Source organism: Stegodyphus dumicola, chromosome 2 (assembly GCF_044657685.1).
Source record: "Stegodyphus dumicola isolate Sdum_Otavi_A_Nest chromosome 2, ASM4465768v1".
Lineage (NCBI taxonomy): Eukaryota > Metazoa > Arthropoda > Arachnida > Araneae > Eresidae > Stegodyphus > Stegodyphus dumicola.
Window position 1 is genome coordinate 273,664,747 of NC_140769.1, and position 26,347 is coordinate 273,691,093.

The 26,347-nt window shown below is 34.4% G+C and overlaps 1 protein-coding gene across 1 annotated transcript in view; it reads right to left on the reverse strand.

Annotated features, from left to right (window-relative positions):
* The window catches only part of LOC118195736 (soluble guanylate cyclase 88E-like), a 323,641-nt gene that overhangs the window by 37,537 nt on the left and 259,757 nt on the right, over positions 1-26,347 (reverse strand). The window contains exon 9 of the mRNA XM_085812164.1: positions 3,634-3,790. Coding sequence (XP_085668290.1) covers positions 3,634-3,790 — 157 coding nt within the window. The remainder of the gene's footprint in view (positions 1-3,633; positions 3,791-26,347) is intronic.

Here is a 26,347-nt window from a genome sequence, read left to right on the forward strand (position 1 = left end):
CTTGTATTTCTTGTTTGGTGCGGTATTGTACAGACATATTTTGAAGGAGTAAATGTGGAAGATATCGAAGAAATAATTCAAGAAGCAGCGGCTAGTCTTTCTAATGATGAGCTCAAGGAATTAACTGAACAAGAAGAAAACAAAAATGTTGACAGCAGTGATTCAGAAGAAGAGCAAAAAGAACTTTCGATGGCGTTTGTAAAAAGGAGTTTGTCTACCATAACTGAAATAATGGATCAATTCATTGAAAATGATCCGAATTTTGACAGGAGTTCAAAAGTAAGGCGTGGTGTTAGAGATGCTCTATCCGTTTCGACCAACTATTTTATTTATGAAGAACTTTAAAGAGAACAACGCAAAAGAAAAAGGCAAACAACATTAGATGCTTTTGTCACAAAATGGCAGAACACTGAAAACGCGGAAGGCTAACTAAATATGACTGACTTAGAATTTTATTTGTTTTTTTTTAAGAATATTCGTTTTGTTATTTATATTTTGTTTTTATTTTTGCAAGAAATAATAATGTGGTATTAATTTGGGCTTTAAGAAATAAATGTTTGGTTTTATTTTTATTAAAAAAACATACTTTTTAAATTTAATACCTAACCAATTTCCTAGCCATCTTCCCCTAACCCCAGTATTTACATGTAAAGATAGCCTCGTTTAGCGCTGTTTCGCATTACGCTCTACCTTGATGGAACGTATCCCCCGCGTTAAGCGGGGTCTTACTGTACTTACAGAATGAGTTCTCCGTGACATTATCATCTTCAAAGTAGTTCCCTTCAACATTCACACACTTCTTCATTCGGTGCTGCTATTGCTGGTAACAGTTCTGGAACGAGGTTTTTAGAAGTCCCTTCAGGAGATTCTCCGATTCTGCCTCAGCTGAGTTAAAATGGGTTCCCTTTAAGTAAGATTTAACTTTAAGAAATAAAAAAAGTCGCATGGAGCCAAATCAGGTGAATAAAGAAGATGCCCCATCAGAGTAATGTTTTTGCTGGTCAGAAACTGCTTGACAGATAGGGCTGTGTGATAGGGCCGTGGGCCGATAGATATGGGCTTGGGCCTGCTTGAAAGATAGGGCATTGTCCTGGTGCAACAGCCATCCATCACTGCACAACTCTGGCCTTTTTTCCCCTAATATTTTCAGGAAGTCTTTTTAGTACCTCATTGTAGCAATATTGATTAAAAGTCTGACCACTGGGAAACAGCGCTCAGCACATTCATCATCTTCCAAACTGTCCCTTCCCCCTGAAAAACCGCTTCTCCAAATCAAGCACACGTGCATGACACACATTTTCATCTCCATAAGCCTCGGTTAACATTTGAAATGTTTCCTCCACGTGGCTGATTTCTAAAGTTTCACAAGGAACTTGATGTTGATTCGCTGTTTGGTTTTTATGTTAGACATTTTTCCGGAAGAAAGCAGATGCACGTGTTAGCTCGATGATGCAGTACTTCCCACTGGCGAGGTTGGTTAACCTTTTGAAGACGGGATGGCTATTATAGTGGCCATAGAGTCCTCTCTTTGAAAAGACGGGGTTATCCACTTTAGTGGCCATGTCTTTTACCCCATTTTCCAGGATGAAAAGTGGAGTGAAATGTCAAATTTGACGTCCCAAGGGTTTTAACCACTTATCCCTTTCAAAGGTCTTCCTTTTGCGACATAGATGCACCCCTCTGAGAATCCATTAAACTACACACAAGAATCTTTGTTGCAAATAGGAGGTGATTTCTTAAAGGGTCGGTTCAAGATTCCCCGTCCTTGGGTAGCAGTAGTCCCGGCCTCTAAAGGTTGAGTCGAAACTGGTCGCATGGATAGAGGAGCTGTGTGGCATGACGTCACCAAAACAGTTGTTGCCAACTCCACTTCTGTTTTCAAGTTACAAACTTGGTGTCGTTTTGTTTTGCGTTACACCGAGTATTATTTAATTTCCTTCACAAATTTATATTTAATATTTTTATGAAGAAGGATTTGAAACTTCTGCTCTAGAGTAATATTTTCCTGCCCTAAAAGGTATCTTTTAAAAGATTTGCATTTGAAATCTTGTATTTATAACCATCTTCAGCAATACAGTAAAAATCCTCATCCTGCTTAATCGAAAGGAAGTCTATGAATGTAATAAAAGGTATCAGTGACCAAATTTATTGCTGTCCTTCAGTGTATATTAGATTAGTCTTTAAAATTAGAAACAATTTTCTGGGATCTCTTCCTTCTTCACAAGCACAACAGCCCCTTGCAGACCTGGCTGCCTCAACAACGCACTTTTTCCAGCGTCTTCTGTCTCAATTTTCTCCAATTTTAAATTTTTAAAGTTTTTAAGTCTTTTACAGTGTCACCTAACAATTTAGTCGACGGTCTTCTTTTAGCTCGGGATCCCTCAGGCTTCAAACATGGCCCAGCCACTTTAATCTATTACTACGAATGACTTGTCTTACTTGTGCAATTACCTGTAGTGCATATACAAGATGTAAAAAAAAAAAAAAACCGATACTTAGTGTGTAGCTCGAAAACAAAGTGGAGTTCGGAACATCTGTTATGATGACGTCATTCCACACACCTCCTCTATGCATGCGGCTAGTTTCGAGTTAACCGACCACGCCAGTGGGGAGTACTGCGTCATTGAGTGAACACGTGCAACTGCGTTCTGGAGGAAAAATGTCTAATGTAAAAACCAAACAGCGTATCAACATCAGGTTTCTTCTGAAACTTAAGAAATAAGCCGCGGAGGAAACATTTCGAATGTTAACCGAGGCTTACGGAGATGAAGCTTTGTCTCGTGCACGTGTGTTTGAATGGCATTAGCGGTTTTCAGGGGGATGGGACAATGTGGAAGATGATGAACATGTTGCGTTCATCATGATTGAATGGGTTCTCAGTGGTCAGACTGTTAATCAACACTACTACATTGAAGTACTAAAAAGACTTCGCGAAAAAATTATTAAAATAAATGGCCACAGTTTTGGAGTGATGGATAGCTGTTGCACCGGGACAATGCACTCGCTCACGCGACCCTATCTCTTAAACAGATTCTAATCAGCAAAAACATTACTGTGATGGGGCATTCTCCTTAGTCCCGTGACTTAGCTTCATGCGACGTTTTTTTATTTCCTAAAGTTAAATCTTACTTAAGGGGAACCCATTTTACCTCAGCTGGTGAGGTTCAGGCAAAAACGGAAAATCTCCTGGAGGGCCTTCCAATAACCTCGTTCCAGAACTGTTACCAGCAATGGCAGCACCAAATGCAGAAGTATATGAATGCTGAAGGGAACTACTTTGAAGGTGACACGTAGAATTGATTCTGTAAGTGCAATGATTTATTGGACCATTCCTTTTTTTTATGTGTGTGTCTGTACAGCTCAAAGTCATATCTTGTTCTCTAACGTCCCCATTCCTGTACTGGGCCAAAACCTACTCTGAGAGTTTTTTTTTCTATGATTAATCGTTCAAAATACGAATCTCAGAATCCTTTTGAAATAGTCTAAATACTAATGTCATCCATCGCAAGTTACATGAATTTTGCTGTTATACAATATCAAATGGTAATAAAACATGCCAGTACTGAACTGAGAAAAAACAATTTAAACATTTACATACTTTATTATATTCAAAGAAGTAAAAAAATCTCCTACCTACTCGTATCTTCAAACTGTTGCCAGTAGACGGGTCTTTCAAGTCTCCTATAACGACTACCATATCGAGGGCCATCAGACAAATTTTATCCGTATGTTTCTTTTCAACTTCTGGAGCGCCTGAGACAACCATATAAGCATCTCCTATCGTTTCCACCTTTAAATTCGAAAAAAATCATTACTTAATGATAAACTTCAAAATTACAAGTACACTGAGCAAATACAACCAACTACTATCTTTAAAACTTAAGAGTTTGACTGTTCTTCTAAAGCTACAGGAAATAATGGCTTCTTAGGAAGATTAGAAGGTATGAAAGTTATATCAATCACATCGGGTGTTTACTTCTGTGTCTCTTTCTGCTTTACGTAATTAACCGAATATTTTTGGTTGAAGTGTACAGTGTATAATTTAAATCATGAATTAAGGTAATACATCTAATAGTGTCAAGAATAAATGTTTTCAAGAGACAAGAAAATTCCACTGGAGCTACATAATGGATTATTTTCATTGGATTAACACTCTTTTCTGAGGAGATTTATTGGGCTGCTTTGCTTCTTATTACATAAGAAACTGAAATGAAAAAATCTGATGTGAACAAAACACGACATCGTTGTACGGCCTAATGAAAATTTAATTAAATTATGCAAATTTTTTACTGCATTTTATTTAAACATGTTTCCCCGAATTTTATTAGAAATATATTTCGCATTAGATACATTAGATGTTCCGTTCTCACTTCGCGGAAAGGGGAAATTTACTTCCTTGTACGAAGTAAAAAGGAAGTATTGTAATCGCGAAAAGTTTCAGGCAACATATTTCAACGAAAATATCCATTTTGACCGCTATCGAATGCAATTTAACGATGTTTTTACGTGATATCTGTACGTAAGGACAGAATAAAAGACTCTTTTCCCTCAAAAAAAAATTATAAAACTGCTTTAAAATTAATTCTGAAGAGAATTTTTCAGGGCGTCTGTACGAACGTATGTACATACGTACGTACGTATCTCGCATAACTCAAAAACGAGTAGCCTCAGAACGTTGAAATTTTGTATATAGGACTGCTATAACATGTAGATGTGCATGCACCTCGTATTTTGGTTGCAATCGGCCGCACCTAACGTATATAAATATATTTATATATATATCCACTCTGTTACCCGGCTCAGTGATCTCAGTTTCTTTACTCTTATATGTTTGTAAATTGTACATTTTTTGCTTTAAAAATGATTGAATTATGTTGTTCTTATCTTCCGGTTAAGGTTTTTATGCCTTTCGTACTTCTGAAAGCAATATTTGTAGGATTATCAACAATTTAAAATCTGTTTAAGTGCGGTTAAGTTTTAAATAACATGGCGGACATATTTGTTTACATTTGAAACAGCAGAAATGTAGATTTGTTGCCAATCTAGAGTAAGCTTCGCAACACAAAAATAGCGCCTTCATTTATTATTGCGAATTAAATCATGCTTAATCCTTTCTAGAATTTTTTCCAGGAAATAAGTGTTTAAGATTTACTTCGTAATTTTTAATGCAGATATTTTGAGTTTTTATGTATTTTTGCCTTCTCGCGAAGTGAGAACTGAATTAACTGAATGAGAAATACTAAATCGTCTGTGAAATACTAAGTCGTCTTTTCTGTTTTGTTTTCTTAATTTCTTTCATACATCGTTTTAGCTTTATTATAGTATTTGAATAGAACATGTGACAACGATATTTCTTCAAATGATGTAAATTTTGTGCATTCAGAGTGTCGTTATAGTAAACGAATATAGTGAATTTTAAAGAGTGCATTTATTCTATTGTGGTTCATGCGCTGTCTACGAAGTAGATTTAATTCAATCCAATCAATTTAAATAAAATTCAAGAAAAAATACGTATAATTTAATATTCCATTCAAGGAAGTCATGTGGTGTACACATCAGATTTTTTTATTTAATATCTTTACAGCTCTTTAGATAGTATCATCCTTTGATGTACTACAAAACATTTTCCATGTGAATGGATAAGAGATGATAAAATACTAATTTGGAATTTTCTACCTGCTCGAGTTTGTTAGTTTAATAAAACCTTTTTCTCTGAACTTCACAAATATAGTATTATTGTTTTAGTCCAGTTCCACAGCATAAGGAAATCATATAATAGCATTATTTTGAATGCAAAACAAATTTTCAAGAAAATAAAAATAACTGTTATCCCTGCAGATGAATCAAACATACTTAAATAATAAGGAATACAGAAGAATTGTTTTCTCTGTGTTACGCTTGCACTTTAGCAATTGCTGACTTTGAAGTTTTAAAGTCGGGGAAATACGTACATGACATGTTTAAAATCAAATCAGAAAAGAACAGTCGAAAGAACAATAATAAAGAAGTGAATTAGTTATTTGGAACGAGCTTTCGATTAATGCTAAATTATTCTTCGTTACGTAAGGAAATAAGAAAAGTTTAGAAACTGCTGTCTTTTCTTTATCGCATTAAAAGAATAAGAGCGTAATACAAAAGATTTAGTTGCATCATCCAAGGTGTCGCATTTATAAAATAAGGCAAATCAACAAACTTGTGCTTTGCATAGTGTTGATTTTTCCGATAATCCTATGTGCTATATCTGACTTCGAATCTAAAATTTTCTGAAGAACACAAAAACCTTGTCTAAAACTTAAAAGGTTTATTTAACTGGAACTTCAACACTGATGAAAACTTATCACAAACGAAAACTTAACATCTTGGGTGGAAAACATTCAAAGTGCTTTAAAGTAACAGCTATGCCGGCACGGTGAAGAACACTTTCCCTTAAAAGACAGAATCCATCTAGCCCTTTCGGCGTATATCTCCATTTCGCTGAATTCAGACATCCGCTCCTACATGTTTTGGACTTAAACGGCCAGGCTGGAACTGGAATAGGACTGGATCAGGACCGGAACTGGACTGGAACAAGACAGGAACCGGAACAGGACTGGATCCGCAACAAGACGGGAACCGGAATCTCTCAGGTCTATTCTGGCTCGAACTAAAGGAACTGCGGTACCACTAAGGAAAGCACCTCCTTTTATTGCCGGCGGTTGCCGTTACTACAGGCGACTATGCAAATATTTAACATCCTTCCACCTAAGGGAAAAAAAAAAAAAAAAAAAAAAAAGTGAACTTTCACATCAAAGTAAAACAATGCCAAAGAGCCTTAATATGCCAGTCTATCCGGCGGAGTTACAGTTCTACCAGATCGTGTTACAGGCCTGACAGATTTATCATCTATGTTGAGTTTAAGTTCAGACAAAGAATCTTGTTTTTCATTCTGCAGCTTCACGGGTACATCATTTTGCGCTACCTCTAAAGGATACAGAGTTCGAACTGGTCTAAGCAAAATTCCATTTCGGGTCTTTACTCTTGCAAGCCGATTTACTCCATCAGGTCCTGGAAGTAGTTCTATGACACGACCAAGTTGCCAAAAAAGTCTTTTGTCACTACTACCGATCAAAACAATATCATCTAATTTAATAGTAACTTTCCTTTCAGCTCTTTTATGCGAAACCTTGAGAATCCCCAAATATTCTTTACGAAATCTATTTTTAAATGCTTCTCGTACAGTTTGAATATACTGAAATCTTCTTTGTAAATTACTTAATTTAATACCGTATTTTATATCCCGCAAACTACTAGTTCTAATTTCTTTTAAAAAGTCGGCAGGAGTTAAAGCTTTAAATTCAGGATCGGAAGGAATTACTGTCAACGGTCGGTCATTAAGAATCGCTTCACAGTCACACAGTATCGTGTACATTTCTTCATAATTTAAACAAGCATGTTTAAGAACTTTTTTAAGGACTTGCTTCATCATTCCGATCAGACGTTCCCACCAACCACCCCACCATGGAGCACCAGGGGGAATAAATTTCCATGTTATCCGCTCATTGGTTGCCTGCCGATTAATTTGTTCAAAATCTATTAATTTAAATGCATTCGAAGCTCCTACAAAATTAGTTCCATTATCACTGTACACAGTTGTGGGTTTACCTCTTCGTGACACGAACCGATGAAAAGCCTGAAGAAACACTTCTGTAGATAGAGAAGTCAGCAACTCCAAATGGACCGCTCTACACTGTAAAAAAAAAGTTCGCTCTTTACAGGCAAAAGTTTTGTAAAGTTACAGAAATCAAAAAGTTACAGAAGAATTTCCTGTAATGGTAACAGGTTGAAAGCAAACTGTAGCGGTAACAGCAGATTTGCTTGTAACATTACAGATAATGTTTCAGTAGCCGCGCGGAAGAATCACGTGACTGACTGGAAATTAGCCAATCAGGAGAAAAGTGTTTGAAAGCTAGTTGCAGAAAAAAACATGGCTGAATGCATGTTGGTTGTATAGCGCAGGTAAGTAAGAAAATGTTTACAATTACTACTTGAAATATTTTTTTGTTCATTTTATGCAGATTATTCTCATGCACTTTGCATTGTTATATGTAGTGAGTAAGTATTTAAACGTTTAAGCTTTGCGATTAATTAATATCAGTGTTCGTAATGTCTAATGAGTTGAAAGAGTGCAAAATATTTATTCCAAATGCAGATCTAATAGTAGTATTTTGTCATTGTGCATCCGATAAATTACGCCTTCAACTGCCCTTATTATTATTTAAAACTAATTATTCCAAAATTTAATCACTGTTTGTGGTATATAATTGAAATGGTAATGTGGTTGTTGAAAACAAAACTAATCATTTTAGCGTTCTTTTCCAATCATCTGACCAAAGAACGTTTCACATCTTTTTCCCGGCAGGCCTTGCGAGAAACGTTTATATAAACATTTAGAATTCTGAATGTAATGTATATATTTTTTTGCTTACTAGGTTTAGTTTATTCTTTTTCTAGGATTATCTAATTAGTTATACCTGGTTTATAATTCAATCTAATATGTTTATGTACGAGTGTGTTATGAAGTAAAATTACAAAAACTTGAACAACGCGGTCGAGAATCTCGTTTATTCCTTTAGTGTAATAATATTTTTTTCAGTGGTATTAATTTCTTACGAAAATATTATAATTCCAAAATGAAGTAATTATATTGATTAAAAATATGCCGTATCATACTTTTCGTAATGTTTTGTTTTACTAACTAGATGCAACTTAATTATTCCATATATTTTAATATACCAATATCAACAGGGGAAAAATGGAAATGACCTAAAATATTTTTCTAACAATTCGTTAAACTAATTATAAAACAAAACTAAAATTTTGTGCATTATTTCCAAAAATATCATTTCATTAATATTTTATAAATGACAACATATATTATATTGTATATATAACTACCATTGCATACTTATAAGTTTTTAAACATTTAATGTAGAATTTATGTTGATTTTATTTTGCCCAGTTTTAATACAGTTTTGAAGTATGATAGTCTTGTTACTAGGATAGCATGAATCTGCTAATACAAGTTTAATACATTTCTTGACAAATGTTTCTCTTATTCATGTAATATAATATATAAATCATAAAATAAGTTTTCTTAAAAATAAATTATTATTGTTTATTGGAATTTAAAACAATTCTGTATCTGTATGTTGTATTAAAAATAAAATAATAATGAATTTTTAATGAAGCATTGATTTTAGCATTAACAATATATATATATATATATACATGAATAAATGGAAATGCAAGCTACTTTTCCTTACAAAACCGCCTATGAATATATACTTTCCTTTAGGCTGATAGCCTTTGCATGCTTTGCCATATTCTATCAATCCAAATGATGCAAATATGCAGAAAATTTTACTTTCTTTGAAAGTTAATACCGGAAATAAAATTCAGTGCTTTTGTAAACTACATTAGTTCTCTTATAGCTTGGCATTTAATTGCCCAATGATTTACTAGTCCAAACTAAGGCAGAATTCAGATATCGTTCAAATAAAAGAAAATTAATAAGGTCTGATTTTTAGACCTATATATGAAGATTTATTTTTTTTTAATATTATTTTAAGTCAACCAAATTAATTTCAAATTTAAGTAAGTATTCATGCCTTTCAGTAGCATTATTTTTGGAAATCTTAAATTAAATAACTGAATGCAAGATTTCTTGTTAATAAAAGAAAAGCAATGTTATGAAAGACTAGCGAAGCAGATTTGCAAGTTCTAATTACGAAAGGTCCCATGCTTTAAGGGGTCATTTTTAAAAATACTTAATTTAAAAAAATATTTAACGTAAAACTTCCAAACTTCACACATGTGGAATATTAATTCTATATATTTTATCTCATTCTTATTTTATTAATTAATTTCATAGCATTTTGTGTGACACTAGTAGTAATTATTAGTTAAATTTTATGCTGTTTCTGATCTATGTTTTGATTTTGTTATTAATTACGTTAGTTTACATAAGATTTAAAATTATGTAAGGTACAAAAACCTTATGCATCTATTAATATATGCTGAAGTGAATGAAATTATGCCAGTGAAATTTTTTTAAATCAAAAACAAATTTCTGTGGAAAATTAAAGTTATAAATTCTAAATGCAAACAAAGGAGTGAATTTGAAAGTTATCAAATAAGCCAAAGTGTTGGTCATTTTTTCAGTTTTACAGAAGAATTTTTATACTTTTCAGAATGGGAATATGTTGTTTGGTTTTGTTAGTATTAATTATTACAACTGAATTATTTCAACTTACATTGCAACACGTAATTTAGCTTAAAATTTATTTGAACTTAATTTTCTAATTTATTTTGATCATGTATATTTCATGTGTCATAAGTCTTTGAAATGAACTTAATTCTATTTATTTACACAATTTTTTAAAGAAGAAAAAGTCACATTTGTTTTGCTTAGTTGCACACGAAGATACATGTCTATATATATAGAGAGAAAGAGGAGTTATGTTTACTTCCAGACTATTTTCCTCCTTTTATATTATAGTATGAAAATCAAGGGGGAAATTAAGCAATCAATTTAATTTTGAAGGATGTGATTACAATAAGATCATAACCAATCAAAAATATTCATGAATGAACTACTGGTAACTATCATAGTATTATTATTTAAAAGAAACCTACATTCCAATAAGAACGCTTAGTAACATAACCATTTAAGTTATCTAATAAAAGTAATTTTCATTCCTACTTCCCTATACATTGAATTTCACTCTTAGTATTGCCCACTGCTACTCCCTAGACCTCAAAGCATTTAATGCATCTGGAACTGCAATTTGTGTCTTTTTCTACAGCATGCAAGTTATCACCGTTTAGTTTGTACTGCCACGAGCAATGATCTTCAGAATTATCATATTGCGTTGCATATTCCACCCCACCCAGCTTTAGAACCAGATTCTGAAAATTAAAAAAATATTTACATAATTTTCCCCCTTTTAATGCATTCAGAAAATGAATATTCCAAGATTTTAAAATGGATTTATCAACATAATGATTATTTTCGTCATACTAACAAAGGCAAACTTTTGCACACTTAAGGCCCCGTTGAATCTTTCTCTTCTAACTGTTGAATATTATGTCAGCCTAATACAAACAATGATCTATGATAGTGAAAGCAAATACCAACTGCCATTCACTGTGCAATTTTGCCATATCAGCTGAATGTTCACCCTAGCAAGCATCGGACCACAACCTTCTCTAATTATTTATGTATGATCTGAGGCCTAAGGATTTGCAAGAACAACAATGAGAATGACAGAAGTTCAAATTATAAAGAAGAAATGAGATAACTTATTAGATGTTGCAATTATGTGTATTCTTATTGAAATAGAGGTTTCTTTTAAATAAATAATATTGTGATAGTAGTAGTTTATCCATGATTACTTTTCATTTGTTATATTCCTACTGTGACTGTGTCATTTGGAAATTAAATTATTCGTTTAATTTTTCCCTCTTAATTTTCGGAAGATAAAATTAGTAAAAATAAGTGGGAATATGGCATCAAGAGCATTAGATATCCCCATTTTCTTGAAGCTGTTCACTATTATTGTTTCATCAATGATAGGCCATGCATCCAAAATCCACTAGCAAATCAGTTAGTAAGATGAAAATGACCACTATGCAGACAAAACATTTAGGGTAACTTGTTTTGTGAGCGCCTTAAGGAAGACAAACATTACCTAAATCTTTAAAACATATTCAGAATCCTGTGCTAAAAGAAAGCTAGGGGGAAAATGTTGTCCGAGTCCCAGTGATTCCTTTGGACGAATATGTAATATTGTTTTAGAAATTTAAGGTAATAAATATAATATTTTTCGAATGCTAAAACAGTTCGAGAAATTTATTCAAGTTCTGAATTCTGAATATAAGTATACTGTATATTATATTTAATAACTATGGTGGCTTCATTTATGAAAATATTTGAATATTGGCTGTTTTTGTACAATGAACCTTCTCTAAGCTACGTGATTCCTGAGAATTTTGATCTTTAAATGATAGTGGGCATCCTAGTGAAGTTATGTTTACTAGTTAATTAGTTATTTTATGAGGGATGCTGATTAAATTTAAAAAGTGATTGACTGAGGTAGCTTGTCGTAATGAGACGGTTCACTGTAATCCAATTTTTTAAAGAATTTAAGCTGTTCTTAATTAATTAAGATATTATAAAGAAATATGATTAAAAGTGTTATATAAGCACATGTTTAAAACATCTATTAAAATAATTTTTATAAGCTTTTTAAGAGCATGATTATGATTTTAAAAGAAATGTTTTTTTCTTTATTTAGGAGACATGGTTTACAAAGAGGAGAAAAACCATTCATTTTTTCCAAGCAGTCGAAACGAATTTTTATGAAATGTTTATTAAATTATGTTATTTTTTAATTAATTCTTTTTTTTCAGGTTTTATGTAAAGTTTATGAATTAAGTAATAAATTATTTTTACTTCTGTATTTTAATTAGCATATTATTTGCTTCATAGTGTTTCACAATAAAATTATAAATTCAATAAACTTCTTAATTAACATGCTGTAATATAGAGAGAGCATAAAGTTTGTTTTCTGTTGTCACATGTTTATTTCACAATTTTGTATGCGAATCTCGAAATTTATAATATCTAGGAATACTTTTTTTAGTATCACTTTCGAAATGGTAAATATTAAGCTTAGATTTATTACATATTATGTTTGTAAAAAATTATAGGTAAAATTAAAATGCATTCAATTTTAAGCTAAACTGAAGTATTAATTTTAGAAATAAATTTCTTAAAGGCATAATTGTATTAAGAATTTTAAGGGAAACAAGGCTTTAAAAATTAAGGTCAGTTGGCAAAGTTTTATGCTTATTCAAAAAGCATGACATTAGGTTTTTAATGAAAGACTTCTATCTGTTAATGCAAAGGAAATTATTTGAAGGTAAGTAAAAAAGTTATGCATTATTTCAAACAATAGCAGACTGTTGACAAACACTGAGTGCAGATAAGAATAAAAAAATTAGTTAGACGTTGTAATTCAAGCGTATGAACAAAATTTGAATTCCTTGTAGTAACAAAATGAAGTTCATTGCTATGTTGAATTCTTTAATTTACTGAAAATGTCATTTTTTAGAAGGAGAGAATATATTTTTGAAATATGAAGAACAGCTGTTCTGAGTTCTTCATAGAAATATTTCACAAAATGTCTTTTACTGTAATAATATGATCATACCAACATGCAACACGTTTACTCATATAAGTTAAATCTAAAGCAACATGTGTCTATTTTAGCTAAAATTACTAAAAAGAAAGTTCTAGAACATATCTTATTAACTGACACTAACATGCAAATAAAACATACTATTTTTTTCAGCTATTTTACAGGGCAAATATAAGGAGTAGCATATCAATTTGAACTTTTAAATTAATCAAAATGATAATATGAAAGGCCTTTCAATAATATCAGACATAAGTTTCTCTTCATAAAACAAAAATACTCTGCAACAGACTAATGTTACTTTTTGAAAAAAAGAACATTGCTGTTGAAAGCACATCTTTTAAATTAATGCTATTCTGAGGTCAAATTGACTAATTTAAAAAGCCAAACTATTATGCTTCACTTGCATATATCTGTATAATGATATACACATGAAGATATTGTTTTACTCAAAACATCTTGATTTCAATATATTTTATTATAATAAGCATCATTTTAGACAAAAAAAATCTACTACTTTTATAAACATATCCTTTAGTATTATCTATGAAAAATATATTCTACACACATAATTACTTAATGGGATATTAGAAGGAAATAATCTGAAACCTTTACAGATACAACCATTGAAATTTTACGTAAGAAAAGTATCTTCTACTCACGTAATAACTTGCTATAATAATACAAGTAAATAACCTGTAACGGTTACAGATATATATGTTGAGATTTTACATGAGAAAAACATGTTCTTTCTACATAATTATTTGCTGTAATATTACACGCAAATAATCTGTAACCATTACAGATATATCGTTTGGGATTTTACATGAGAAAAACATGTTCTTTTTACATAATTATTTGCTGTAATATTACACGCAAATAATCTGTAACCATTACAGATATATCGTTTGGGAATTTACATGAGAAAAATATGTTCTACTTACATAACTATATGCTGTGATATTACAAGAAAAAGATCTGTAACCATTACAGGCAAAACTCTTGTAATGTTACAAAGAAAACACCTGTTTCTGTTACTCAAATAACCCATGGCATCCCAGATTCCATGAGTTTTCTTAGTAACTTTACAGATTTTTTTTACAGTGTATAAACGGCGCATGTAAAAACACAAATCCATGCCTTTTCTTTGTTTCTCAACAATAAAGGACCACAAAGGTCTATACCCGTTACTTGAAATACTGCTGAATCATTTACTCGCTCTATTGGCGGTGGGGCTGATATGTGGTCAACAGGTGCAGCAGAATATCTCTTGCAAGTAATGCATTTACTCAAAACAGAACGCACCGTTCTTCTGCCAGATAACAACCAAAACCTTTCCCTTAAGGTATTCAGTATATATTGTACACCTGCATGTCCTTTCTTTTTATGTTCTTCCATAATTAAATTCTTAACTAATGGATGTTCTCCTGGTAATATTATAGGTGTTCTAAACTGTAACGTGTCATCTCTTCGAAACGCACCAGTTTTAATTCTTAGAATTCCCGCATCATAAAATGGACTAAGAGTTCGTAAGCGTGCGTCTTCTATATCCTGAAACGATTCCGATTGAATGAAGCGAATAACAACCTTTTCTGCAAAATCAATTTCATCAACAGTGAGTTCACCTTTCTTTTTTTTCTTATTTCTGCAATTAAAGAAAAATCGTTGAATCCAACTAACAACTCTAACTGTTTTTCGATAGCTAGAAAATCGTTCACTCAAACTAAACCTTTCGGTAGACACTAGAGATGAAACCACTGCCTTTTTTTTTTCTCGCTGGCTATTTCCGCTTCATCAGTTATAAATTCGGCACTCGGCCAATTTTCTTGCGATTTTAAAAGCCAGCTCGGACCCTCCCACCATTTTGACCGGGAGAGTTGGCGAACTGAACACCCTCTACTTGGAAGATCTGCAGGGTTAAGGTGACCAGGTATATGCCTCCAATCCTCCACACGTGTCAAAAGCCTTATTTCCTGTACTCTATTTTCTACAAATGTCCCCCATTGTTCTTCCCTTTTTATCCATGCAAGGACAGTAGTTGAATCTGTCCAGAAAAATATACTTCTGGCCTCAAAGTCTTTTAGAACGTCTGCAGCAAGACGAGATGCAATAGTTGCTGCTAACAATTCTAATCTTACAATAGTCGTTTCCTTTTTACCACAAGGGGAAACTCTAGACCTAGCCTGAAGCAACTGGACTTTAACTGATTCAGGTTCTTCTACACGAATAAAAACTACTGCCGCATACGCTGCTTGACTGGCGTCACAAAAAACATGGATTGAACACTGTTTTGGCTGATATCGTATCCACCTTGGAATTTTAATGTTTTTCAAAAGAAAAATGTCCTTTACCCATTTCAAACCTAATACATTCGCAATAGCTTCTGTTTCTAAACTACAGTCGGTATATTCCCAACCCCGTAATTCAAATTTTCGTTCTGCCGTAACATCTGAAGATACTTTCATGAAGCGCTGTAATTCACCTTCACTTCCGACACTTGTTACACAGTTATCAACATAGAAACTATTCATTAATTTAACAATAATGTTGGAAGAATATTTTACATCTGCATCATTTTTCTCCAAAATTGAATTTAAGTGATATTGAATAACAGCTCCAAGTAAAAATGGACTACTAGTTACACCAAATACGACTCGACAATGACGAAAATGCTTCAAGCCATCTTCACCCTTTATCCAAAGAAATCGGAGGAAGTTTCTGTCACTAAAATTCAGGCCAATTTGTAGAAAGGCCTTACGAATATCAGAAATCACCCCTATTTTTTCTTGGCGAAATCTATTTAAGATTGTAGGAATAAATGAAATAAGGTTTAATCCCTTTTCAAGACAATCGTTGAGACTCGGAGAACCCTTTGCTTTACACGAAGCGTCAAATACTGGCCGTAACTTCGTAGTACTATGTTCCTTAACAACATGTCTATGTGGCAAATAATGATGGGGTAAATCTAATTCATTTACGGGTACTTCCTCTATTATGCCCTCTTTGAGCCATTTTTGGAATATATTTTCATACTCTTGGCGAAGATTATCTATTTCAAGTTGCCTAATCGTACCGTGCAACCTTTTAAGCGATAACTCAAAATTATCCGACAGGGGAGGGTGCCCTTCCAACCAAGGCAAAGACACTACAAAGCGGTCATCTTCTATTTTTACAGTATCAAGAAAATGTTGCCTGGTAGCCTCATACAATTCCAATTTAGTCTTCTGTTCGGATGGGTCCGTAATACCAAGCGAGTCGAGGGCCCATAAATCAGAAATACAAGCCTCTTTATTCAACATTGATGTAACTAAAAATGTTGAACCTTCACTATTCAACTCCCCGGTTTTTCCCATAACCGTCCATCCTAACTTTGTTTCAATAGCCACAAGACCGTTTGAAATTTGTTTACGATTCCCCGTTAATAATCGTCCTGCAACATCGGCTCCTATTAAAATTTCTATGGGTCCTTCTAAACGATCTGTTAAACTTATTCCACAGTCAGCAAGCTCTTTAAGCCATATTCCTTGTCCAATAGAAGGTATATTATTACAAATAACAGGCTGACTCAACGCATCAAAATTACAACTGTACGAGCCAGACATACTAGATAAATGAATTTTGTAAACTTTATGTTCACACAAACTGGTCGTTGTACCGCCAAATAATGCGTGGCTAAGGTATTCCTTTACCGTATACCTGTAACCCATATCTTGAGCTGCGCTTTGCAGAATATACGACCTTTGAGAACCAGTATCAATTATAGCTCGAGCCGAACGAGATTTTTTATCTCCTTTAATTATTACTCTTATTGTTTGCAGCAAAACTTTAGGAGACCTTGAAGAAATGTTGGCGAGTGTTTCAGCCTGATTTGGAGGCTGTTCCGTTGCCCTTGTCTCACTCATTTGTGAATGGCCCTTACATAGAAAAATATGATGCCTTTTGCCGCATGTAAAACAAACTGTTTTTAATCTACACCTCCTGACAGAATGTCCAGATTTCAGACACAGATAACAAGAGCGTGTCCTTTGGACCAAAACTTCTCTTTCCGACAACGATAAGTTACGCGCCTGAAAACATTTCGCAGAACCATGATTTATACTGGAACAAAATATGCAGCCTTTTCTAACTTCATTAGAAGAAGTAAACAGTTCAGCTGACGTAGGTTTTAAGCGAGGTTCTCTTATCTTTAAACCCGAATTCCCTTTCTTATTACCGTGAGCCAATCGATCAAAAACATTGAAAGATTTAGCTGCTAAAGAAATTCTTTCCTCACTTTCAACTTCACCGCGCAAGAAACATAAAAGGCGCTCAAGGTCAGATTCCCTTTCTCTTAACTGGGCGTTTTCGCCGGTTAAACTTTCTGATCCTTTACGCGAAAACCTAAGTCTCTCCCAGGTTTTTAAGACTTCATTCGGCAATGCTGATTCTACCAATGGATATAATATCGCGCAATATTTGCCTCTATTTATTCCCAATATCTCCAAGGCTCTTAGATTAGATTCGAGTTCATCGTATAGTTTCCGCAAAGAGTGTGTACCTTGTTTTTGAATAACAAGGGTTAGCAAATCACGAATATAAATCTCCGTTAGTAATTCTTTGTTACCAAAACGCGTCTGCAATGCTTCGATTGCGCTCTTGTAACTATCGCCAGTTGGCGGAAAGCTTTTAACTATTTCCTCTGCAGGAGAATTCTTCTCCATAGCCTGTGCTAAATAAGCAAATTTATCATTATTATCTAATGTAGGATCTTTATCAATCTTTTGGAATTGCCCCCAAAATCCTAGCCATTTCTTCACGTTGCCGTCAAAGATAGGCAATTTAATCTTCGGATAATGTAACATTTTATTCTGAATAAAGGATGGATCAATTAAAGTTACATTCGGGGTTCCAGAAGTAAGATCTTTTACTTTACTTTCCAGAAGTCTCCACCTATCAAAATATAATTCAGATTCATCTATTTCCTTAATAAGTAAAGTCTCATCTGTAATTTCTTTAAACATTAATTCTCGTATTTTCATTTCAGTATCAAACAAAACTTTAGCTTTCACGGCAATAACTTTTATTTTAATTAATTTTTCTTCCTGATTAAATTTAGTTTCTTCATTGTCAAATTCATTACAAGCTTTACTGAATAGTCTTCTATATTGAGTTCTTGCTAATTTTAAAGCTTCCATGATTCAAAAATAAAAAAGTCGCTTACCTTGCAGACAATATCCTGTCGTTTGATGCCAAATGTTGATTTTTCCGATAATCCTATGTGCTATATCTGACTTCGAATCTAAAATTTTCTGAAGAACACAAAAACCTTGTCTAAAACTTAAAGGTTTATTTAACTGGAACTTCAACACTGATGAAAACTTAACATCACAAACGAAAACTTAACATCTTGGGTGGAAAACATTCAAAGTGCTTTAAAGTAACAGCTATGCCGGCACGGTGAAGAACACTTTCCCTTAAAAGACAGAATCCATCTAGCCCTTTCGGCGTATATCTCCATTTCGCTGAATTCAGACATCCGCTCCTACATGTTTTGGACTTAAACGGCCAGGCTGGAACTGGAATAGGACTGGATCAGGACCGGAACTGGACTGGAACAAGACAGGAACCGGAACAGGACTGGATCCGCAACAAGACGGGAACCGGAATCTCTCAGGTCTATTCTGGCTCGAACTAAAGGAACTGCGGTACCACTAAGGAAAGCACCTCCTTTTATTGCCGGCGGTTGCCGTTACTACAGGCGACTATGCAAATATTTAACACATAGAATATTCTACGTCAAACACAAAGGTGTTTTTTGCTTATCTTATGTTTTAACTTGTGTTTCTCGTTTGTCTTGATGTCACATTAAGTTTGTAAGCAAGATAGAATATTTGATATATAAGGTTGCACTGCAAAATCTGTGCTACAAATTTCCCATTTATAAGTGCTAAATTAGGGTAAAAACGTTTTCAGTAAAATATTAAAACTTCAAATTTGTATATATTAAGAAATATATGTAATTTTAGACTCTTGCACAATAAGAAGTTTTGAATCTGATGACTTTAAAGTGAGAGAAAGGCAGAAATACTGGTAATAAATACACAGGGTGACTCAAAAGTCCGTCAACATTTGAAAATTCAATAATTCACTGAGTAATGTATTTACAGAGGTAAAAACGTACACACATGTTTGAAATGTCATAGGGTTTTAGTGAAACTAAAAAAAAAATCCTTAAAACGGCCAACAGATGGTGCTTCGTATGATAACCAAAGCAATAATTACACTAATAATTAATTTTTAGCAAAGACTATGCTTTGTATAAAAAATATTCAACATGTCGGCCGTCATTCAGCAACAATACTTGTAGTCGAGGGACAACGTTGTGAACAACACTGTATAGCATATCTGTAGGGTATGGTGAGAAATTTCCGTCGCTTTTTGTCTTGTCGCTTTTTGTCTTTTGTAGCATCCCCATTGACATTGGACGATTGAGGTAGATTTGGATTTCTGGTAACCTTGCAACCAATAATCATAGGTATTGAAATCTGGGGACCTGAGAGGCCAAGCACGATGGAAGTAGCGGCTCAGAACGCGATCCTCCCCAAACGAGGAGTGAAAGAGATCTTTCACATGTGTAGCAATATGGGATAGAGCGTCATCCTGCATAAAACTCATACCTTTCAACCGGTGTTTATCGGTCAGACTAGGAATGATGGTATTATGCAATATATCAGCGCATTTCGCAACATTGACAGCTTGAATGGCAAAATAACGCATTTCCTCGAAGAGAAAGGGTCCGATCACGACTAATGTTATCCACATCAGTCGTGGCGAGTAACACCAGGAGGCGAGGATGTAAAATTGTCAAATACATGAAGGGACTGATTCCCTCTCTCACTACAGCTCATTTGATACACGATTCGTATGCGGCATCACTGACATTTTGCTGCCCAGCGCCATACCTTGGTATTTTTTTTTTTTTTTTTTGGCATTTTTTACTTCCTTGTACGAAGTAAAAAAAAAAATATTGGACTCTTTTTCCCCAAATGAGTTATAAAACTGATTTGAAATGGATTCAAAAGAGATTTTTCCGCGGTGTATCTACGTACTCACGTATGAATGTATCTCGGATAACTCAAAGACCAGTAGCCTCAGAACGTTGAAAGTTTGTATATAGGACTGCTATAACATATAGTTGTGCACGTCATTTTTTGGTTGCCCACAACTTTTTGGTTGCTGGGCAGCACCAAAAGCATATATATATATATATATATATATGTATATTTATATATACCCACTCTATTACTCGGCTCAGTGAGCTCAGTTCTTTTTATTCTTAAGTGTTGGTAAATTGTGCATTTTTCGCTTTAAAAATGATTAAATTATATTGTTCCTATCTTTCGGTTAAGGTATTTAGGACTTTAGTTAGTTTGCATGCAATAGTTGTAGAATTATCAATAATTTAAAAATTGTTTCAATGCGGCTAAGCCTAATTTTTTTTTATTATAGCTGCCGTATTTGTTTGCATTTGAAACTTAGCAGAATAGTGAATTAAGTCTTTCTCCAACTTCAGTGTCTCTTTGCCAAGTGGGACCAAAAGGATGGTCACCGAAAAATTTGTTTTCTTACCTAGTGGCCGAATTGCTTATTTTTGCGTACAAACTGTAATTGTAAAAATTGTTTTTTTTTTTATGTTTTTCTAAATCTTTCAATTTTTAATGAAATTATTTTGAATTTTTATGTATTTCTGCCTTGCTGCGAAGTGAGAACTAAGTTAATTGAGCGAGGAACATATATCTAATGAAAATCGGGGAAATAAGTTTAAATGAAATGCAGCAAAAAAATGCGCATAATTTATTATTCCGCACAAAGGAAGTCATGTAGTGTACACATCAGATTTTTTTTTCTTTCAATAAAACCCCATGTCATTTGAAGCATGTGTGTCAATTTTTGCCTCTCTCCTACATTACTCTGTAAATTATTGAATTTTCAAATGCTAACGGACTTTTGGGTCACCCTGTATCTTAATAAAAGTATCACAAATGGTTTTCTTATGATTGATGTAAAAGAAACTCCTATTTTATGTTATATAGCTTAAGTTCACGCCGGGAAATAATGTTATGAATCCTGGTCACGGCACCAATGTTATGAAGAAAAAGTTTCGAGACCATGGTTTCACGGCACCAATGTTATGTAGATTACCGTGAGAATTCAATCCAAAAAAAATTTTCTTATCTGGTAAAGACATCTTGACCAATGTTATATCTTAAATTCATATTATGTTAAATGTTAAATATGAAACTACTTGCCGTTAAAGGGAGTGATCGTATAGTGAAACGTGTACAGCATTTTTGCGTTGTGAAAAAAATGCATCCCGGGACCGCGCCGTGAGAGGATCGAAAACATAAACATATACAAGATATAAAGGAAAAGTTCATATTAAATATATAAAGAAAACATACTATAAGAGGTTCCAGATTAAATATCGGTTTATTCAATTACATCACAATAAGAAAAATCTTAACCTCATCTGAGAGTCTTTTCATTTAAATTCATAAAAAAAAACTTAAGGTTGTCTGGTAAATTAAAGAAAGGAAAGGGAAACAATTTATGGCCTGAGAGTTAAATTTTAGATTCGACGTTGTTTTTACTGCTAAGGACGTTTTTGAAAAAACTTGCCTAAAGTTCCAACACACCAAAAAAAAATAATACTTATCTTGAGTGGACATCTTGAAGTGGAGGAGAGCTCATATCTTAGCTCTATCCTTACGTCACTTGGCAAATCCGCAAGCCAGAGACTCGAACGGCACGACAATAAATTACATCAGCTATACCGTCAAATCTTACGCCTGCTACTGGTTTCCATAGAAGAAAATTATTCCCACTGGAAGCAAGAGAACAGCTTACACTGCACGGCTGTCTGCCTAGACTCTCAGCTCCACCAAGGAAAACGTAGACAATTAAGCTAGGCATTTTAGAGAACGGCTAACGCAGGCTTCCAGTTGACTAAGGTGACATAATTCCTTCTGTTTTCAAGTCGGAGTTCAGAGGACATCGTCCTGACTTTTGCCGATACAGATAGAGACCCAAGTCTCTGTTAATTTTTTTGTTATTCGCTCAACAGTTTTTTTTTCTTCGCATTTTTGAGAAAACCCGCGGCCGGGGAGCATAATTGCCGCTCCCCGCCGGAAGCACTGCTCGATGCCGACTAAATCTTTTCCTTTCTCCTTCGCAACTCCCACAAGTTTTTTCTCAGTCTCCGTCAACAAGTCCGTCAAGCCCGAAAGTCAGCGAATCCAAGCAGTGAGTGCCTAAGCGAGTCAAGAGTAAGTGTGTCTCGCCTCTTAACCAAACGCGGCCGGGGAGCATATTTGCCGCTCCCCGCCGGAAAACATCCCGCTTCGTAATTACATTTTGTCCAGCAAGCCCGAAAATCAGCGAGTCAGTCAGCGAGTGCCTAAGCGAGTCCAGAGTAAGTGTGTCTCGCCTCTTAACCAAACGCGGCCGGGGAGCATATTTGCCGCTCCCCGCCGGAAAACATTTCTCGTCGTAATTACATTTTTGTCCAGCAAGCCCGAAAATCAGCGAGTCAGTCAGAGAGTGCCTAAGCGAGTCCAGAGTAAGTCTGTCCTCTTAACCAAAAGGCGGCCGGGGAGCCTATTTGCCGCTCCCCACCGGAAAACATTTCTCGTCGTAATTACATTTTTGTCCAGCAAGCCCGAAAATCAGCGAGTCAGTCAGAGAGTCAGCCAAAAGTAAGTGTGTATCCAACTCGAATTTCCTTCGTCTCCTTCCCAAAACGGGCTCCCACTATGGCTTCACTTATCGCCCCCTTAATTATGGCAAAATCTTCGTTTTCAACTCCAGAATGCGGAAAAAAAAGGTGATCGCGCATGCGCGCCCTTCTTCACTTAGCCAACAACCGGACCCTCAATCGCGAAAAACCTGAATGACTTACATTGAAAGACAAGTAGCAACCTTTGACCTTTCCGTCACGTACTTTCCTCTCTTAAGGTCAACTAACAATGAAAATTCTTTCTCGAACATTCTAAAGCGCGCGAAATCATGACTTGGCGAAAATTGCCTCCCTTTCCCTGCTTCTTTCACAATGAATAAAAGTTTGTACAAGATTTACAAATAGAGGAAAATAAATAATACTCTTTTAAACTAAATAATATTTCCAGAAGCATCTGTTTTTCCCCAAAATTAAAGCCTTAAATTAAATAATTCAGAATCAAAATAAAATTTAAATTTCCATAAATCATAAAATCATTCACCTAATTTTTATAACGCTATCCGGTAATTTCTCTACATAACATTTACATGAATTGCAGGAGTTGCTATCAACATAAGCTTGTTCGCAAATGAGGCTAAAGGAAATACAACTCATCAATACTTCCTATTACTTTGGCTCTACAAAATCTTTCATATAATTTTCGGTCTGAAAATGGGATCTTGAATTCCGCTTTGATGTTAACATTCCATAAATTCCTTCCTTTGAAGAGCAGTAGAACCTCAAGTGTCTGGGCAAACTGAAACTCCAGCCCAGATAAATATTTGAAAAACCAGACAAAAAAAAAAAAAAAACTTGCGATTTTTGTATTTATTTATTTTCATGCAGGAGGAGGAATTTTAATTTTTTACCACTTTTTATTTTAACAAATAATTCTAGAGAAAAAAATATAAAATATTTTTATACCTGTAAAATGATATTTAAAGTATATTCTTCTGGTGACAAAAACTATGCATTGAAATTATTTTTTGTTTCTCTTAGCACTAAACGAAAAGAATGGGATTACATTTTTATATAATTAGAACATAATTTCATGCTAATTATTTGGCCTTATTTATAGTAAATTAATCGAAGAAGATTTATTTTTCAGGGGGGGAGGGAATATATAAACTTAATTTATTTACCTAAAATTAAGCAAAGACGTTTTTTATTAACGAAGGAATATCTTCGTTCAGATTTAAGTTTTAAATTTGTACTTCAGGAAAACTTAGAATCACGAAAATAAATCAGCAAACTGAATTTTACTTAGCAAAATCCAGGTAACTGGATTTCTTTGTGCTTCTTATTATTGCTTTCAAACAATTTAATACAAATTTATTAACCGAATTAATAAAATATGAACTGGTTTTTCACGCAGTTATGTATTTCACGTACAGAATTTGGAATACTTTACACATGGTTAATAGAACCAAATGGTGCAAAATTATTTTAAAAACATTTAAAATTTCTTTTTAATCTTATTTAAATAGTTTTAAGAAGTAATTAAATACACTCATGTCCATAAATTAAGGATAATTCGGAGTCACGCGGAAATCGAACTCTAAAATAAATATATCACCTGTAAAATCACTACACACATCTTCAAGAATCATATGCAAATTTCAGGAAGTAACCAGATGACACCGATGGTACGTCACAATGACGAGAGTGTAAGATATAAGGAATACAGGCAAAGAAGAAAAATTGTTCGCAGGCGCTTTATAAGCATTTCAGTGGTATAACCGAATAGTTATGACACAAAGGACGCATTTGGATGATTTTTTACGTGGTAGAATTATCGGCCGTCTGGAATGTGGGCGTACCCATCTGGAAGTATCAGACGAACTTGGAATTGCCCAGAGTGTCATCTCCAGGCTTTGGAAACGATTCCAGGATGATGGTAATGTGAGTAGACGTTACAGCACAGGTCGCCCCAGAGTTACAACGCCGAATGAGGACCGGTATTTGGCAGTTACTGCCGAAAGAAACAGGCGGAGCACAGTCTCAGACCTGTCTCGTCAGCTCTCTTCAGCCACTGGTACGACAATTTCAAGGCAGACCGTGTACAGACGCTTAGGGCAGCTTGGTCTATATGCTCGTAGACCTGTCAGATGCTTTCCACTTACTGCAACTCACTGTCGCTTGCGGTTAGCCTGGAGTAGAGAGCAAGCATTGTGGACACCGCAACAGTGGGCTTGCGTGATGTTTTCCGACGAGTCCAGGTTTAGCTTGCAGTCTGATTCTCGCCGAACTTTCATATGGAGAGCTCCAGGTACCCGTTACCACCAAGAAATCCTCATTGAACGACACCGTTACAGTGGTGTTGGAGTGCTCGTTTGGGGTGGAATTATTCTGGGTTCCAGAACTGATCTGCATGTTCAAATTGGAACCATGACAAGCCAAATCTATCGGGACGTCATTCTGGAACAACATGTACGTTTGTTTCGGGGCGCCATGGGCGCACAATTTGTGTTTATGGATGACAACGCCCGTCCTCACCGTGCAAACATGGTAAGCGAATGCCTTCAATCGGAGGATATGTCTCGTATGGACTGGGCAGCATTCTCACAGGACTTGAATCCAGTAGAGCACGTGAGGGACATGCTTGGCCGACGAGTTGCAGCTCGTCAACCTCCTCCTACATGTCTACCGGAACTTCGGAGAGCATTGCTTTTTGAGTGGTGTAATATCCCCCAAGATCAGATCGATAACTTGATACTCAGCATGCCTAGGCGTTGTACGGACTGTATTGCATCGTCTGGGAGACATACAATGTATTAACAATCATACCAACCATGTAATATTTTTTTTTGTAAATAGGTTTTTTTTTTTTTTTTTTTTTTTGTAACTTGCTCCAGGGAGAAAAAATCGCTAATTTTTTCAATAAGATCAAACATATAGCATCTTTCTTTGCTCTTTACCTTTTGTTTAATAAATAAGCTTTACAAATAAGTCAAATTTGTTTTTTTTTTTTGCTTCTAACTCTTCCTTTGCCTGATTTTGCATTATCCTTAATTTATGGATATGAGTGTAGTTGAACAGAAATTTATATGGATAGAAAAATGGGTTCTTGGCGAAATTTTTAAGAAAATCCAAGTATTTATATTAAAGTTTCTATTTCTGAAATTAATCTTTTTTTTTCTGTTTTATGAGTTTTTATACTGACGAGAATCACTATGTAATCATGGAAAAACTTTTGCGTTTCGTAAAATAATTTCCTTAAATTAATGGTGCAATGTCTTAGCAGTTTTCCCATATGCACAGATTTTTTTAATATCATGTTCTCGGCTGGAATCTTGAGCGTTATAGTTCGAAGATTTCAAAGAACATAGAAGTCCAATTGAAAACCTCTGCATTA